An 18,553-nucleotide genomic window follows, 5' to 3' on the forward strand; every position below is an offset into this window, starting at 1 on the left:
AAAGATTGTTACTCATTTTACAAACTCCTTCATTATTTACGGTTTAAATTGAAATTATGTAAAATCATTTTCCTGAATGTTTGTATTAACAATCAAATATGACACTAACCGTACTAAAAGTTCTAAGAAGGTTGGCCCTGATTCCTGGCGGAGGTTCAAACACAAATATTCTCCCGGCTCTTAACAAGTTGACTGGAACTTTCGGGTTTATCTCCATCGTCAGGAACAGGCGGAAATTCGTGTGGGGAGATAGTGAATGAAGTTTTTTCTCTAGTTGTACGAGCCACTGAGGTGCTAGATGTACGTTCTTGAGGAGAACCCACCTGAAAAATAAATTCCCAATAAGAACAAAATTCGTGTACATGTGAATGATATAGGTTACCTTCCAGAACGGACAGCCATATTAATGACTGAATCGGCCTGGCTGAACCCTTCCGCAGAACCGATAGCGATGCTTGCAATTTGTTTGCCCAGTTCGGCCGCCATGTCGTCAACCCTGGAAGTCGCATCAAAGCCTGTGACGGAACACAACAGTGCAGGAACGTTGCAACTGAGCTCTTTCTCAGTAATATGACCCAAGTTCGGTTCTCTTTCAGCGGTTTGCATGAACCCTTCTCCTAATACAGTCGAGACAAAAATATGTCCCGCTGCCACGACTCTATCAGGCCTTACAGCCTTAAAAAAAGATAACATTAACAAACAGATCAAAAATTAAAAAGAACTTGTCATACCTGAATGAGTAGAAGTCTATTCATGGATGTTGCGATTGGAGACAATGGCTTGTCTTCATGCCACAACGTTGGCACACACATTTCAGGTGTGCTTTGCTGCGACCATGCCACAAATTCAGGCATTTCACGAACTTTCTTCAACAGCTCTTTAAATGGATGTAATCTAAAAAAAAGAATATCATACAGAACAATATTAAAATTATAAAAAGTTCATGACATACCTCGACGCCATGCGGATCATGGCTTCCATTTGCTCGGAAGACAATCCGTCAATGGGTTGTTCATTTGAAGCAATTACACCTTCTTTGGCACTCATGAAATAATGGAACTCATTGTCTAAAGGATCCTCAGAAGGAAGTCCTTTAAGATGTATTCTACAAAGTAATATGGCGAGTGTAAGCCTGTCGATGTGAAGCATTCCTCTTGCAACCCTTTCAAAACACACCTAGGGGGGAAAAATATTTTTGATAACAAATTTATAACAAAAAGTTTTGATATGAACAGAGAAATTTGGCAAATTACAGTCATTGCTTGGAGACAAAATGAAACTAATGCGTCCACGATTGTTATTATGTTTCAAATGGATGGTTGTAATAAAACGATTTGTTATTTAATTAAAAATGTTTTTATTACACTACAAAAATGCCTCCGGCAATGGACAATAAAAATAAGAAAAATATTAACATGTTGACTAAGGGGCCTGCCAGCCGATACCCCGTGTTGAATTAATTTAAAATTACAATGGCCAAGTCGAAACACTGTCAACGCATCAAGGAAGGAAGGATGACTCCCACAAGTGTACAAACTTAGTCAAACATGTTAAAAATGAAATTTATTTCCAAAACAATTAGTATGCAATAGCATATTATTTTTCCTAACACTTATGGCCATGTTGATCTTGGTTCAGTTGATTCAACAATTTGAAACTCACAAAAAGTCAAATTATCAAGAGGAAAGAAAAAAAATTGTTGTTGAAAAAATTTTTTTTAAAAATTAATTTATTTATTTAATTTATTTATTTATTTTTTTTTAGTAAGAGAGAAAAGAAATAGCCAAGGAAAAATCTCCACTGAGCTGGTACCTAGAGAATGGGTGGATTGTCCGAAGAGGAACTGTAACATTTTGTTCTGCATATTTTTGAATATTTGAAGCATAATGCAATTTTCCCAAGTTATTGCAATTGTGCATATATAAAACATACTAAATAAACGAAAAAGCACAATATTCAACCATAAAATTGAACATAGGCATTATTTAAAATATCATGAAGTGGTTTTTGTTTTAATGTGGCCTGGCATCCTTCATTTAAATAATTTTCCGAATTGACCAGCATTCAGAACATACTGTCAAAACAAACAAAACGAGAAAATTCGAAGAAACCTTAGGCTGTAAGGAAGTTAACATTATGTAGAAATTTAGAGGAATATAACAAATAAAAAGTGCAAATAAAGATGGGACATGGCTCCATTTTGATTAATAGCATGATTTTTCTCCTCTTGTTACGAAAATATTTTGTTACCAAATGTATCAAAATGCACAGAATTTTTTGATTTGCAGAAAGGATCTGCTGAGGAGTTTGTATTACCAAGAAATTCAAATTATCAAGTTTTATATTAACAAGTATCGACTGTATTAGCCAAATCATACCTCCATAATATAATGGCTCAAGTGGAAAATAAGATACAAATTTTTTTTTGCACTGGGGTGACCAGATTCGGCCGGAGATGAGGTTGCCCTCGGCAAGGTTGAGCGAAGCCAACAAGACGCTGAAGTTGCTCAGGTAGTCTTTAGAAGCCTAAGGACGCCCAGCAAAGGATCAGCGGGAACATTGGTGAGTAGTGGGGCCTGGTCGGACAGGCAAGGCTTGCCTTGAACATGTTAGAAAAACAAGGCAAAAAAGTCTTGATTGTTTTTGTTTTTTTAATTTTTTTATCTTGGGAACTTTTCTTTTTGGCGGAGAGTTCGCATGTGCAAAAGGAGAACCGAGCTGTGACAAGAGGAAAGGACCAAGACGAGGTTCAGACTTTACAGAGGACATTACTATCTAATTTTAATTTTAATTTTATTTTTATTTTGCCCCGAGGGTTCACTGTTTCTCCAAAAGAGGAAAACAGTGTTGTGCCTGATTATTGTTATTATTATTTAGTTTTATTTATTTATTTTTTATTTATTTATTTATTTTTTTTTTTTTTTTTTGAGAAAGAGAAAAGAAATGGCTGAGGAAAAATTTCCGTTAAGCTGGTACCTGGAGACTGGGTGGATTGTCTGAGGAGGAACTGATAACATTTTGTTCTGCATATTTTTGAATATTTGAAGTATAATGCAATTTTGAAAGAATTTTGATTACTTAAAAAAATAAACACCTATTTTGTGACTATGACCATAAGAGGAAAAAACCAAGAACTTAAAATTTTATTAATATTTCATGTTATTATTGGTCGAAGCGTTTATCAAGAGAAATCCTGTGTCCATAGTTGTAGCAATGTACTGACACACGTAGCAGTGAGTACTGCCTTTTGGTATTGAAACCGTGTCAGGTAATGGTAGAGAAGACCCTCCAAGTTGGTTTTGAAAACGTCTCATGTTGCATTGTATTCAGCCAACTCGACAAACGGTGTCTCTTTGAGCAGTTCATATCACCACTTTTGTTGGCTTTTTAGTATTTTTATTTTATTGAGTACCAAAACGCAAAAAATAATTATGCATAAAATTGATCAATGAGGTTGATAAGCCTACTCTTTTGTGGGACTTGAGAACTCCCAAATACATTGATTGAATGAAAATCACGGTGTATTTGTTTACCTAACAATACATTTTGAGAAATAAGAATAAATAGTAAAACATTGGGAGATCAGGGACAAGTCCGAAGGCCGATATATAATAAAAATGAAGAGAAAAATAAAATATATGGATACATAGGAAAGAGGACTTAATAGAAAGAGCAAGGGAATAGTAATAATTAAAGGGGTAACAATATAAACTTGCTTACCGAAAATAATTGTTTTGTTATGACAGCCAGTCTTGTACTGTGGTCCGTCAGGCCATCAAGATTAGGGTTACTAAATAAAACGGCATTGAAAATGTCTAAGAAGAATTTGAGAGAATATTGATACAAGAAATGGATTTGATTAAGGCTGTCCATGGTGAAGTACATATTGCTGCAGGCCTACAAAACAAAAACAACAAATTGTATTTTTTTTTTTTTTTAATATTGAATATTAACTCACCTGAGAAAGAGGTTTATATTGTTGGGAAACTGTCTCTATTTCGGCAATAACCCTATCAGTCTCTTCAACCTTCTTACTAATATCAGCAGCCTCTTCTTTAAGAGTTTCCAAGGTTGTGATAACAGAATCGTCGTCAAGGATTTTACCCTTGGCTTCGTTCAAAGCCTGCAAAAGCGATTTCTCTAGTTGTCTCAGTCTTAAATGGAATTCCCCTTGTAGTTTAAGCAAATCGGAGCGTTTCTCATCGATATCGGGCCTTTCTGCTTTCAGCACTTGGTTCAAGCATTGGCTCTGCAACGACGATCTTGTGACTGTGAAGTTGACGAATGTAACTCTCGAACAGATATCTGGCGGGAATTCGACAGTCGGGTCACGCGTTGACAAAAATATAACAAAAGACGGTGACAAATCTATGTCTTGATCGCCGAGCGTTATTAGGACACGGCCGCTCGTTCTTCGTACTTCTCTGTTCAACACCGGGTTCAATATTGGGTCATAATTTTCAACATCCTATTAAAAATAAAATTAGTACAAATATGACTTTAACTGAAATAAAATAAAATATTTACTTGAACAAGGAGTGGATTTCCGAATCGTAATGCACTTTCAAGATTCTTTCTGAAAGAATCGTCCAAGAAGCTCGTTTTTGTTATCTTGTCCCTGTATTCCTTGAGTATAAATTCTGTCGCTTGCCCTGAAGGATCAATGATCAACGGATATCTATTGAACCTCTGAAATTGGTAGGAAATTTTTTAACAACAATCGAATAAAAATTAGAAAAAAGTAATTTGACATGGGAAAAAATCCACCCAAATGTTTTACCTTAAGCATGATAGCATTTTCCGTGCAGAGGTCATCTGTCGGCAAAGCATTTTCCTGCCATCTCAGCCTTTCATCAGGATTAGATAAATATTCAGTAAGTGCGATTTCAGATCTAAATAATATTCCAGCATTCGTCAGGTGTTCTGTCCAAGTGCTGAGAAGATTATGACGATACTAAAACAAAAATTTAAAATACAAAAATATGTTTAGGAGAAAATAGAAAAAAATAAAAAATAAAGTGCTCACGTGTTGATCAAAATAACCGGCGTAAGCGAGATAAGCAGAGGAGAGGAGAACGTCGCCGATGATTGTGGCCATCTGAGACTTGAAGGTTTCGCTCGTCATCTCCCATCTCTCCCTTTCGATTCCTAGAGACTTGAGTAGAGCTATCGACCTGTCGACCTTGGCCTGAACGTTCTCAAGATCTTGCTTGATGGCAAGACCGTCTTGAATGAGTTGAGCATACTCTTCCTTGTACGCGGCAATGCTCTTTTCAAGCTGTTGGATGAGTTTCTGAGTCTCCTCGCCTTTTTTCTGGTTCTCGCCTGACTGATCCTCGAGCGATCTCAACTCCTCACGGAGTGGTTCAACTTTTTTCAACATATCCGCATAACTTATCTGCAAGTTTAATAAAAAATAATTATTTCTAATTCTTTTACACTATTAAAGTTGTTAATTAATTGATATTTACTTGAGCAACAGCCCATTTGACCATAGGTCCACAAGCCATCGAAGCTCTGTTGACTTTTTCAAAAGTATACTCGGGATTGCTAAGATACCGTGTGTGCATTTTCTCCCGAACTTCGTCACTAAATAAATCAAATAATTAAAGATCTTTTTCTAAAACTAAACATAAATTCAAAATACTAACGAAATATTTTCTGTGCTGAAATTATTAACGATGGAATTGATAAAATTGTCCCTCATTACGACAGTCCTGATGCTCTTCCAGTCAGTGGCATTTTCGCCAAGCAAGAGACAAATCGATTCGAGAGCAAGCTTGACAACGGCAGGAGGGTTAGCCATAGATCTAACTTCAACAAGCTGCTGTTTCTTGATTTCCTTCACAGCTAATGAAATAAAACATATTATTTCAAGACAAGTATTTCATTTAAAAAGAAAAAAAACACTAACCTTGCTGGGCATCAATAACAGCGGGTTCTACGAGAGCTAGGTCAGCCATAACCCCTTCTCGCTTCTGCGCAATGAGCAGCTTTTGCTTTTCTATCTGCGATTGAATTTCCTGCGACACGACTTTTTTCTTCTCTGCTTCTTGTTGGTCCTTTACCATTTGGCGCAGTTTAGCATTTGCCGCCTCGTTTTTCGCTTGTAATTCCTATATCAAACAGGTCTCATTAAGAAAAGAAGTTTTCTTATTTTGATTTAAACCTACCTGAGATTTGACGGCAAGGGACTTTTGCATTTCTTCTACCTGTTCGACGGTTTCGGCAATTTTACCTAAGCCGACATTCAAATGGACCTGTTGTTCTTCCAGCTCTGAGCATTTTTCTCGATAAAGTTTCACAAAATGATTGATAAAGTCCAAATAATGTCTGAAATTTAAAATTAAAAAAATGATTTTTGGATGTTTCAAGACATACAGACCCACCAATACTCATTTTGGTCTTTAAAAAGTTGTAGGGATTAATGACCAGGCCTACTACCTGTTGGGTGTTGCAGATCAGGGGTCAGAACCACTTTACGATATTTCTTAATTTAAATTTAAAGGCTGTGAGTTTTGCTGGGTTTCGAACCAGAACCACTAGTGTGGCAAAGTTGGACCCCCAAACCACTTGGCCACTATACTCTAACTTAAAAAAATTAGTACTACACCTAAATAAATTTAAATTTACCTAGGAGTAATCGCCATTGTCCTGGCACCTCTTTTAGCAAGACGTGCATTCGCTTTGTGCAATGTTTGGTGGACATAAACACACGCATTAATGACCGCTTCTCTGTACGTTGGAGTAGACGACAAACCAGAATAAACAACAGGGAAGAAATCTGGAGGTTTCCAATTAGCAGCACCATCAAGATCCAGTTGATTTGTAAACTCTCTACCAACCTGAAATCAACCCATGAAAATAATATTACAGCAAAATATCATTTAAAAAAGTATATTACTTGATAGAGTGCGCCTTCGGACCAGTCGCCAAACCAATTGAGTACACAACGGTTGAACAAAGCAGGACTAGTGGCAGCACGATCTTTAAGCCCTTTGGACGATGGATTCATGGTGAAAACGACATGAAGATTTCTCATGACTTGGCCGGTGAACCATTTATACAATTCCTCGTTTGAATCTAACATTAAGCCTTCTCTCTGAGCGCCTTCTTTGCACTGCGTCATCAAAGTGCTGTACTCGTCGCCTTCGAAGAGACCGGGGACTTCCCCGTTGGCCAGAAGTGTGTTCATTCTTTCTAAGAAGCCCGATTCGAGGACGTTGCTTTCGTCAAGAATGAAAGCGATCTTTTCATTCTTACATCCCGACCTTCTCAGAACCGACCTTAGATCTTCATCGAAATCTTCGCTCGTGTACTTGTTGTGAACTCGGATTTGAAAAACTGTCAGACCGTTCATAAACGCGACAAATCGTGATAGAGTTGTCTTTCCTGCTCCTGAAACGCCGATTAATAGCAGGTGACCCTGTGGTTGTCTGAAAATCCGATCGATCCTCAATACATGTTCTAACACTTCATCAAAAAGAACAAGCGGAACATCCAATTCTTCATCGTAAAAAACCTAGAAAGTAAATCATATTAAAAAATAAGAAATTCCTTATAAAATTAATAAATTACTTTAAGCCTGGCTTTAACATAATCGCGAAGTTCATCTCTATCGACAGGTACATAATCTTTGGATAGCCAGTTAGAGTAAAGGATCGGTCTGCCAAGGGCTTCTTTCTTATCGACAGAGGGAAAATGTTTTAAAGCCACTTTGTCTATGTTTTCATTCGTCCAAATCCTTTCATTAGCTTCAACCAATCTGTCTTGGAAAAGGCGAAGAGCTTCGTGTGCCCATAACCTCACAAGCCCTTCAGCATTTAAACTCTCAAGAGGCCTAAAAAAAAGTTTAAATGATTTTATTCCTTATAAGAAAAAAGATAAATGTTATTCAAATAAAAAAGAATTACCTCATAGCTTCACAAATACCTCTGACCCATCTGGTCATCTCACGAGGAGAATAGACATAATGCGGCTGCATGTCTTGTGTAAAATGCTCTTGCGAAACCAAATAAAACTCCACCATTGCATTTGTAAGCGGTTCCGCAAATCCTCTGAGCGACGGGATCAGCCTAAGCATCGCTCTACTGAATGTACCGTAAATCTGTTTGAGCGATGTTTCCCCTGGATAATCTACGTATATGACTGGGACATGTCTCAAGAACCGGTGGGAAAGCGGTTTCCTTCCGGGATCAGTTGGAGGATTGCAAGCGCCGACGAACTGAATCCTCTCTAGAGTCACCCATGCTTGATCAGATGTCCTGTAGAAACCTCGTTGTTCGACTAACTGCCTCAAAAATGAGATGACCCTTTGTGTTCCATAAGAATCCATGTCCGGAAGATTAATCTCATCGCAGAACAAGACCAGCCATTTCCCAAGCTATGATTTTTACCAAATTAATACCTTTCAATTCCATGGAATAATGAGTGTCATAAATTCATTTGATGTTATGAATTTGATTGAGACAAATGAATCACCTATAATTTTGACTTTATCTACTTTAATTTGAATTTAGAAATATAAAAATAAATAAATAGAAGAATGTGAAAAGATTCTAATTTTGCTGTTTTCTGTGGGGAGAAATCCCTTAAAATCTTATTACAGTGAAATCTCTCTAAAACGAGCACGCAAGAAATAAGTGTTCTTGTCCATTACTGATCTGTGCCTGTTCAGGAGGGGAAAAAATTGATGTTTGGTCTGTTTTCTAAACTTTTCATCCTCAAGATCGTTCTTAATTCATTCACTATGGCAATATACTTTTGGTCTAACATATCTTTACAAAACTCGAACATCAAAATCGCTCTTTTAATGTTATGTAAGGCGCATGAAGTGGGCTAACTTAAAATCCAGTTGAGATTTGGGAACTGAAGAGCTCATTTGGCAATAACAGGCCAAACAAAAAGGGTGGCATCCTCACCTCTGATTCCTCCATGAAAGCAAAGCAAAGGAAACAGAATTAAAGTCGTTTCCAGAAAAATAGAAAAAAGGCCGTCAGATGCCTGAACAATTTTCCTCAATGAAAAAGCTTTCGAAAAAATACTCTATTTAATTCCCAAAAATGTCCCCAATTCAAATGAAAACATAACACGAAGGAGAAATGGAACTTCCGCAAAAAAATCAACAAAGACCAAAGTAAAGCAGAATTTAACAAATATTTTTTCATACATATATTTTATTTAATATATTATTAATTTTATTTAATATATTTTTATTTTATATATATTTATTATATTTATATAGAGGGATTATTAATCTGATGGGAAATGACAGTAGTGTCTGCGACTGATATGGTAGGGATCCGTTATAGGAGTAGTAATGTGCAGAAATCCTTTTTTTTGCCGGAGACTCCAAAAACTGTCCGTTAACAGAGGTTGCTGAACAGGGTGTCCGTTAAGAGGGGTTTCACTGTATTTATTTTTATAGCACAAAACAAGTTAAAGCAAAATGAAATAAAGAGTTGCTTGCCAAAACAATATGTACTGAAACATGAATTAATTGGTTTTTCTTTTCAAGGTAATTTTTTTTAAATTTTAAATCAGTAAAATGGACACGATTTGTTGATATTATAATTATGTACTTACTTGAACTGGGGCAAGTATGACTCCATTCGGCGTCTTTCTGTACTCGCAGTAATGATCGAATGTCTTGAGCAACAATTCGGGCGTTGTCGCTGAAGAAAAGTTAAGCCCAACGACTTCCATGTCCGGCAAAGCTCTCAGGGCCGAGAAGAGAGTCATGGTCTTACCAGAACCGGGAGGGCCGCAAAGCACTAATCAAATTTCAAAATGTTAGTTTAAGGAATACGATGAAAATTTATTATTTGAAAAAGGGTTCCAACCTAAAGGCCTATGTTCTGCAAGCCATGTGTATAAAAGAGATTCGTGTCTTACAGTGTCTAATGTAGGAACGACTACATCAGGAGCGGCAACTTTATGAATTTCAACTTCAATCTGTGGAACTTTAGCAGACCAAGCACTCCATTCCCCATTAATGTTAACCTTAAAATGAAGAAATAAATATTGTTTTAATATTTTTGTTTAAAGGAATTAATGAACTGAATTACCTCAAAGTCGATAATTGGCGTATTTGGGATTTGTGGAGGCAGTGGTATTGTTGTAACCGACCTGATGAAATCTCCTAAATCGCTCCTTACTTTTAGTTTTGCATCGCCAGCGAAGCTCCATAGCAAGGAATAAACTAACACTTTCGGAATGTACCGATCTAGTTGTTCGGGAGGAAGGGGAAAGTCTGAATGCGTTTGGTTATACTGGATGACGCATCGGACACCGTAATTCAACATTGAGAATAAAGAGCCCAGAGCTCTGAGCCTTGTCAAATCCATGATGTGCTCTTGAATAATAGCGTACTCTAAGCATTTAACAACCAACCCTCCGGGGGCGAAATACGATTGAAGTATGTTTGCGATATCGTTTTGCACTTGCATCGAAGGTGAAACACCTTCTTCCTTCTCCGATTGAATCTTTTTTGGCGCAAAACCTAAAGAATCGTCGTCGGTCTCTTCCAATGGAATGTTCTTCAGTCGAAGAAGGTAATTTTCAAAGATCATTTCAGTCGAAAGGACATCTTCCGAGAACCATACCATGCCACACCTTGAAACTGTGGCAAGAGTAGCGTATTTTAAATCTTGAACCTAGTAAAACCAAAATAATTAAGATTACTATTTTACTATTATCTTATTATTAAGTATGTACATAAGTTTTCTTTTTTTTTTTTTTTTAATTTCGACTTTCACTCTTATAAAGGAGATCCTTTATTACCTGCTAGGCCCTGTTAGCTCTAAGATGGGAAATACTCTATTAAAAGGATTAAGAAAGTAAAGTTGATCTGTAAAGACAGTCTAGAATAAATTGCGACATGGAAGCAGATGAAATTTAGTTGAGACAATGCTTGCTATGTAAGTTCAATTTCAGGCCTAGAGAATGTGCCCAAAATTTATGACTGAAATAAACTGAACATGTCAACAGTGGTTGTTTTCATAATGAAAAGAAACAAATAAAAAAAAACACCCTTGTTGTGGAAGGCTTATAACCTTAGAAGCAACGACTTAAGTGGCATTGGAGGATGAGGACTTGAGCCGACATGGATTTAAAGGTGAGACGATGGAATTAAATCTAGCAGAGCTATCAGAGATTTCAGATAAATGCACAACTATAGAAAGAATCTGATCTCTGGATTATGTTAATGCATGGGTTCTTCATGATATCTTTCAGGAACAAGGAAGAATGCTTAGCTTGCATTCCAGAAGAGATTTTCCTTATTAGGTCTTGGGATGAGTAGGTCCTTTACAAAAATGTTAAACATCGGGTAGACATCTATCTAGTGGGATATTAATGGAATAATTTATTGGGAACTGTTACAACACGACCAAACCCTTAAAGCAGAAATATGCTGAGCCCAGCTAGGGCGGCAGGGCTAGTAACAACATCATGTTTGGGCAGAGGATGCCAGGCCTCACATAAACTCAACTATTGTTGGTACAAAATTAATGCACTTTTGAAAAAAAAAATGTATTTTCTCAGGTGCTTGTCATGTAAACAAAACTAAATCCTCAAATCTAAATTATGGAATATAATAATTAATTTTATTGTTATCTTTTATACAAAACATTTTAGTTTATATTAAATTTTATAAGAGTGAGGGCCTGAGGAATTAAATATGTCCAAACTAGATTTTCATCAAATTGATTTGTGTACATTTAAACTTGGGTGAAGTGTGGCTCAAATCGCATGTAACATCAATACAGGATTTCAATCTCGAAGATAGAGAAGGTCGTAGTAGGCCTTCCGTTGTGGACAATGATCAACTTAAAATGTTGATGAAGAAAATTCACATAAGACAAAATGGGAAATTGCGGAAGAGAAGCAGTCAACTGTTGCTCGCCATCTGGAGCAAATCGGTAAAGTAAAGAAGTTCGATAAGTAAGTACCGCTGGAACTAACCAAAGCCCAAAGAAACACGCACATTTCTTCTGTTGCCTCACCAAAATGATCACAATCAAATCATCACGTGCGATGAGGTCTGTGGTTGGACAAGGATGAAGCGCCAAAACACTTCCCGAAACCAAATCTGCACCCAAAAACGGTTATGGTGACTGTTTGGTGGTCTACCGTTGGCGTTATTCACAATAATATCCTGAATTATTTTCACTAGTTTCGTGGTCCGCTTGACCAAGTAATATCTTACAATTAATTTAGGTTTTTAGTTGAGATAAAAAAGTTAATGGCACGAGCGAGATTCAAACCCAAGATCTTCGGCTAGATAGCTTAAGTGGTAGAACAGCAGCGTATCTAGCCGAAGATCATGGGTTCTAATCCTGCTCGTGCCATTAATTTTTTATCTCAACTAAAAACCTTAATTAATCTTGAATTACGGGGAAGCTATCAAAGCAGAGAAATGTTGCCAAGAAATTCAGCCCAAAAAAAAAGCTGCAATCTCTTTATCCAACATTGGTAAACCAGAAGGGGCCAATTCTTCTTCACGACAATGCCAGGTCACATGCCGCAATGCCAACTTTGCAGAAACTTGAGGATTAAGGATATAAAACCTTACTGCCCCCTCTCAGACTTCCACTCTTTTTAGGCACTTTTTGAGGGATAAAATTTTTAGAGAACACAGTTAAGCCAAAAATGCCTTCCAAGACTGTATTGTGAGGCGAAATAAAGATTTTTATGTCAACAGAATAAGTGCTTATTACACGTCGACAAAGAGTGGATGGAAAATATTTTGAATAAATTTTCTTTATAAAATAAAAATAGTTTTGACTGTCTTTCAAAGCCTGCATTATTTTTGCACCAGCCCAATAAAATCACCAAGTTAGGCTGGCAACAGTTGCCCCCTTTCCATCATACTCTCCAGACTTGCCCTTCAGATTTTTATTTGCATGAATTTTTACTGACTAGACAACCAACTAAAAGGTAAGGAATTTTTGAACAAAAACAATGAAAATCGGACTTACAGATTTCTTCTCATCCAAGTTATCAGTTTTTATAAAAATAGGATATTTCTACTATCAGAACTTTGGCATATAGCATAGAAAACAAAGGAAATCATGTTTTAGATTAAAAATAAAATAAATTTGTATTTTGAAAGTCGGATTTTTTGGAAACAGTAAAAAAAAACTTATCCATATATCCAATACTGAGATCTTACTTACCTCAAACATAACTCTAACATTTGGTGGTAATGACAATCTTTCACCATTTGGAAGAGTAAGTAATTTGTTATCGTCGAGTACCGAATTGAGATTTTCAACCCATTCGGGATCTACATCACCATCGAAAATAATCCACTGTCTTTTGTTAATTTCTCCTCTTACGTTGTCTATGATTTTTCTGAAATGAAATAATAGATTTGTAATTAAAATTTATGGATAAGGCATACTTTTTTTTTTTTTTTTTTTTTTTGGTAAACCGTTAGGTCATAGCCAGAACACATTTTTCCTCTCTGCATTTATAATATTTCTGCATTTTCCACTTCACATTACTCTATGTATTCAATGCTTGGTTGCAAAGACCTGGGACACATCTGCACCTTTCTCATTCATTCACCAATAACTACTTTTAACATGCTAATAAATACTCATTCATCTCTTCCTATGCCATACTATATACAATTAAGAACAAATCAAGGGCCACTGGGGTAATGAATATTCCACAGATGACCACTCCTTTCATTCATACCATAAGACTAAGCCTAGAAACAGCCCATCGAGATTCTGAAATATTCTAACGAATGGTTTCTCTAATTCACACTAATTCCTGTACCTATTAACGTATCCTTGCATCCAGTATCAATCATGCTAATAAATACACTCATTTGTCGCATACTTGTTGCTTACCTTAAAATGTGTGTAAACAATCCATCAGTCCATTCTCTCGTATTCGGATCGAGCACGCCGTAAAGTGCTTCTTTGGACATCGCCTTTGGATCTATGACGTGCGACACGCCTTCAATCCCTTCATACCTCTCTAACGCCTTCAAGAGCACCCTCCACGCCGATGATTTGCCAGAGCCAGACGGGCCAACCATCATGAGCCCATGATTCAAATTTGAAATTTGGTACAGCTGAAGTACCTTTATTGAAAGAAAAATATATATATATACATATATATAAACAACCAATAACATTAACTAATAGTTAAAACAATTCAAACTTTGGGATGATTTTCTAATAATTTTAATAAATTATAATTACAGACACATAAACACTCTCAATACCTTTTCTATCCATGTTTCCCCACGATACTGCTTGCAATAGAATTTAACATATTTTTTAATAATGAATCACAAGATGACAGGCTACATTTGTTAACTTATTGAAGTTTAAGTTAAAAAGATTGCAACAAAATTATTATTAACTACAGTTAATATTATAGTTACCTTTTCCATCCAAGGGCCACCTTGTTCATCTCCTTCTCCACAAACTAGGTATTCTTCTTGACAAACTTTTCTTAATTCTTCTTTCAACTCTATAAATTAATAATAAATGATAAATATTTGTTCAAATAATGTTAAAATTAATTATTTACTTGTCATCTCGGCTCGGGTATATTGAACTTGAGGGAATACATCGTTTAACAATGAAAACAAGAGGGGGATGTCTTCTGCGACTAATTTTGGCACCATTGTTTCGCAAACAGATTGTATTAAAATCTATAAAATATGAGAAAAATGTTAAATTTTTTATCTTTCTAATGTAAATAAAAGAATTCAATACTTCTTGCTCGGGGAGATTTTCTGCGATAGATGTCTCGTCTAATCCAGTGTCACCAGCACCTTCTTTTCTCTCTTTAATCCTTTGAATGCGATCTCGTTTTACATTACCAGCCGACACAAGGACAGATTTAAGCGCCCTCAAGCCAAAATCATAATGAGATTGGTTTGATAATTGCTCATCACATAACCTGACGGATAAATTTACATTATTCGTTGTTAAAAAGAAAAACAAAACATCGTCTTACTTGAAAAATGGCACAATTTTAGATGCGAGCTTTTCGGCAGAGCGGAAGCCCTGTGAGAACAGCATCACCTCGGCAATAAGCTGCCTATCAGGCTTGGTCATCGCTAGTGATCTAAACAACTTCTTCAAGTTGTCCGGTAAATTGGAACGTCCAGCGTAACCAGGGTTCATCGTGATGAATATCGCCATGTCTGGAGATACTTTGACTTGTTTACCGACCAGTTCAACGTTCAATGCTGAAAATAAATAGGCAATTAGTATAAGTAAAACTGTATGTGATATGTCGGTGCTCTTTACTTGAGTCTTTCGAAGCAGAGTCCATCTGAGATTTAAGGGCTTCCTGGATGGTCTGAATTTGCTGTGAAACAGCAGAAAGCATCCTTTCTTCTAATCTATTGAATTCATCAAAACAGCCCCAAGCTCCAACCTGAATATAACAAAATTGAAATTAAGCTTGTGAGTAATTCAAACATCACTTTAAAAATCAAATTTTAAAATTTAAAGTTTATAATATTTGTGTATTTTTTTATTAGAATTGTTAAAGTATAATTCTTTCTTTGCTTTTAAGACCACATTTTTGGTTAAATTTTCCATTTGGTTGTGTTGAGAACAATCAGGATCAGTTATTAAAAACTGTACATAAACTAAAAAGACAAAAAAAAATTGAGAAACATGTAAAAGTTGGCTAGCAACTGTTAGGAAGCATGTATAGCCAAGATCTTTGAGCAAACTGACTCAGGCTTAGTACACATCGGACGATCGTAAATGGGCGGTTGTGGCAAAAAAAAAATGCTTGGACAAGAGCAATTTTATGATAGTAGTTGAAATAGTCGTTTGTCTGTGGTTTCTCTCTACTAGACAGCAACAAAAGGTCATAAAGGGTCGACAGGGTCAACTGACTTTATAAGCCTGAGCATTGCACATATTACAAAACAATTATCGAATATCGCTTCCGACCAAAAGATGTGTATTTTATCACTCTGGTCATTGTTTTTTCAAATACAAAATGAAGATATTTTGAGTAAAAAAATTTTCAATTAAATACAACTTTTTCTCCTTACATTTAATTATTCTGTTGCAAAATATATTATCCAAGGAATGTATTGTCAAATTTTGAACAGGACTGGTGCAAATGCTTTGAAATACGATGTATAATTCAAAATAAATCAGGCAGGGGGATAACGGGAACTGGTTTTAGCATCCAAAAAGCAGTTCCAAAAGGGTTAAACAATCTATTATGCAATACAGTAGCAATACGATACCTGACAGAGGCCGACGAAAATTCTTCCCATCGCTTGAAAGTCGAATGTTTCATCACAGTTGAAAACCAAGACAAATCTACCTAGTTGATGGCCCAACGCTTTCACAGATTCTGTCTTTCCCGTACCTGCCGGGCCGAATGGAGAACCACCAAGCCTTGACTCTAAAGCTTGGGTCATTGTTAAATAACACCTGTCGACATTAATTCACAATTGAGTTATTATTACAATTAATTCTTTTTAGAAAACTTACCTGTCAGTAAGGGGAGTTTGAACTAGCCTGTCTTGAACACCTAAGTATTCAAACCCATAGTGGAATTTAGCGTTAGCCATTTGTATGGAGAGCTGATTTAAAGCATCAGTCTGAGAGGCGTCAAGGTAGAACCTCATCTGTGAGAGCCATTCGAACGCTTTTGGTGATGTAACTTTGTATTGAATCAGATTCCTGGTAACTGTCCTTTTGTGAACAAACTCATTAATCTATAAACATTTTTTTTAAATTTAACTTAGTGCTTTAAAACAAATACTGTTTTTATTGAAGTTGTACAAACCAATGCTTCAAGTTTTCGCCTTCTTAGAGAAGGTTGTTTCTGTAAAACGCAGTCAGCAAGGACGGTCAGCGTTTTTTCCACTTGTTTTAAAACGTTCTCCAACCCTGTACCACCACCTGCGTTCAAAGCAACTTCGACATCTTCAGACCATAAAATCTGAGCGGCTAGAACGACAACTTGAGCTTGGTAGCCGTCGCACCATTCCATGAAAGTCGCCGGTTCAATTTCCTATAAACATGCAATCCATAAAATACATTTTATCATATTTGATCATAAGCTTATTACCTTGAAAGTTCTTATATGAGCAACAGCTTTTGAAAGGCACGAAGCGAGAGTCAATCGCATTTCTTTTTCAACGCAGGTTAACCATTCGTTGATCTTCGGATTGTCAACTGTTGAAACCGGATTATTGAAAATCACCTGAAATTATCAATCACAAAATAAAATAAAAAATGCAATTGTGGATGTGGTCTGCAAATCAGTAAACACATGTTGAACCGGCATTCGGTCTGTCTACACTTGCAGGTTTTGAGATCATTCAAATGCATTTTGGCTTTATGCCATCTCTGCACCGATAGTTCCTCACTGAACGTGGCACAAAGACAAAACACCTTTGAGCAAAATTAAGTGTAGATCCCAGTATGAAAAGGAAATATTTTCAGAAGCCCTCATTTTTTCTTAATTAAAACAATAAATTTACCTCCTCTCCCTCTCTAGATGCGATTCCTGTAATGACCGTATTGTCTTCATTTAATAAGATAGCAGCGATTCCAGCGAACATTTTTTTGAAATGTTTTTGCAGCCTTGGGATATTTTTTGAGTTTCCTATTATCTCCAGTAGATCTTCATCACCGACGAAGTAAAACCTTCAAATTGCCAATGTGAATTATTGTTACTCGTTTTGATCTAGACAAAATGTACAACTTACCTTGGGAAGGACATCCTTTCCCTTTCTAGGTACTCGCCCAATGCTTTCTGAATTTTCTCCAGGAGGTCTGCCAGACGTTCGAGCGACCTCTGGACACCCTGGATGTTCAAGACGTCCATTACCATTGGGGATTTTGCGACTTTCTTCATCAGTCCCAAAAAGTCAGCACTAAACGAAAAAAAAAATTTTATTCTAGTTTTTGGGAGAACTTTGCAGTATGACATATTTCTGCAGTAAAACATAAAAATAATTTAAGAAAATATTAAATTAGTTTAAAAATGAATGAATACTGATGGAAAAAGTAAAAACTTAATGACACTTAAGAAAATTGGGAACACTACAGTTTTCTTTTAATTGGTCTAAAAATGGAAAAAAAAATTTCCTCACAAAACTCCATTCACCATTTTTCCAAAATTATGGATGTAAGTGATGGTAAAACCCTTAATTAAAATTACTAATCCCACCTCCCCTATAGCGAGGTTACCCACTGGAATGATGCAGCATGAAGCGATCTTTTAATTATAATTATTTTATAGTTATTATATTTAATTTCTGAATTATATAGATGACATACGATAACAGGAAGCAAACAGGTCAGTGGTCGGTCAAGGACAAAGCGCCAAAACATTTTCTGAATCCAAATCTGCACCCAAAAAAGGTTATGATGACTATTCGGTGGTGTACGTGTACTGCTGGGATTGTTCACTATAATATCCTGAATTATGATGAAACTATCACATCGGAGAAATATTGTCAAGAAATTGACAAAATGCACAGGAAACTGGAACAACTTTGTCCAGCATTGGTAAACCAGAAGGGGCCAATTCTTCT

General features: G+C 36.3%; 1 protein-coding gene across 2 annotated transcripts in view; it reads right to left on the minus strand.

Annotated features, from left to right (window-relative positions):
* The window catches only part of LOC106672481 (dynein heavy chain, cytoplasmic), a 41,723-nt gene that overhangs the window by 5,028 nt on the left and 18,142 nt on the right, over nucleotides 1-18,553 (minus strand). For both annotated transcript variants that reach the window (XM_024226197.1, XM_014403943.2), the window contains 33 exons: nucleotides 17,723-17,890; nucleotides 17,495-17,660; nucleotides 17,080-17,214; nucleotides 16,795-17,022; nucleotides 16,497-16,723; nucleotides 16,247-16,436; nucleotides 15,282-15,411; nucleotides 14,986-15,220; nucleotides 14,742-14,928; nucleotides 14,554-14,677; nucleotides 14,405-14,493; nucleotides 13,863-14,098; nucleotides 13,179-13,356; nucleotides 10,068-10,655; nucleotides 9,843-10,002; nucleotides 9,586-9,773; nucleotides 7,914-8,383; nucleotides 7,579-7,840; nucleotides 6,905-7,522; nucleotides 6,634-6,845; nucleotides 6,174-6,333; nucleotides 5,915-6,116; nucleotides 5,652-5,850; nucleotides 5,472-5,589; nucleotides 5,027-5,398; nucleotides 4,781-4,954; nucleotides 4,528-4,689; nucleotides 3,959-4,468; nucleotides 3,721-3,897; nucleotides 953-1,176; nucleotides 732-894; nucleotides 383-675; nucleotides 110-323 (listed from right to left, as the gene is read on the minus strand). In XM_024226197.1, coding sequence (XP_024081965.1) covers nucleotides 110-323; nucleotides 383-675; nucleotides 732-894; nucleotides 953-1,176; nucleotides 3,721-3,897; nucleotides 3,959-4,468; nucleotides 4,528-4,689; nucleotides 4,781-4,954; nucleotides 5,027-5,398; nucleotides 5,472-5,589; nucleotides 5,652-5,850; nucleotides 5,915-6,116; nucleotides 6,174-6,333; nucleotides 6,634-6,845; nucleotides 6,905-7,522; nucleotides 7,579-7,840; nucleotides 7,914-8,383; nucleotides 9,586-9,773; nucleotides 9,843-10,002; nucleotides 10,068-10,655; nucleotides 13,179-13,356; nucleotides 13,863-14,098; nucleotides 14,405-14,493; nucleotides 14,554-14,677; nucleotides 14,742-14,928; nucleotides 14,986-15,220; nucleotides 15,282-15,411; nucleotides 16,247-16,436; nucleotides 16,497-16,723; nucleotides 16,795-17,022; nucleotides 17,080-17,214; nucleotides 17,495-17,660; nucleotides 17,723-17,890 — 7,759 coding nt within the window. The remainder of the gene's footprint in view (nucleotides 1-109; nucleotides 324-382; nucleotides 676-731; nucleotides 895-952; nucleotides 1,177-3,720; nucleotides 3,898-3,958; nucleotides 4,469-4,527; nucleotides 4,690-4,780; nucleotides 4,955-5,026; nucleotides 5,399-5,471; nucleotides 5,590-5,651; nucleotides 5,851-5,914; nucleotides 6,117-6,173; nucleotides 6,334-6,633; nucleotides 6,846-6,904; nucleotides 7,523-7,578; nucleotides 7,841-7,913; nucleotides 8,384-9,585; nucleotides 9,774-9,842; nucleotides 10,003-10,067; nucleotides 10,656-13,178; nucleotides 13,357-13,862; nucleotides 14,099-14,404; nucleotides 14,494-14,553; nucleotides 14,678-14,741; nucleotides 14,929-14,985; nucleotides 15,221-15,281; nucleotides 15,412-16,246; nucleotides 16,437-16,496; nucleotides 16,724-16,794; nucleotides 17,023-17,079; nucleotides 17,215-17,494; nucleotides 17,661-17,722; nucleotides 17,891-18,553) is intronic.

The sequence above is a fragment of the Cimex lectularius genome, unplaced genomic scaffold (genome assembly GCF_000648675.2).
Source record: "Cimex lectularius strain Harlan isolate CLEC.00 unplaced genomic scaffold, Clec_2.1 scaffold64, whole genome shotgun sequence".
NCBI lineage: Eukaryota > Metazoa > Arthropoda > Insecta > Hemiptera > Cimicidae > Cimex > Cimex lectularius.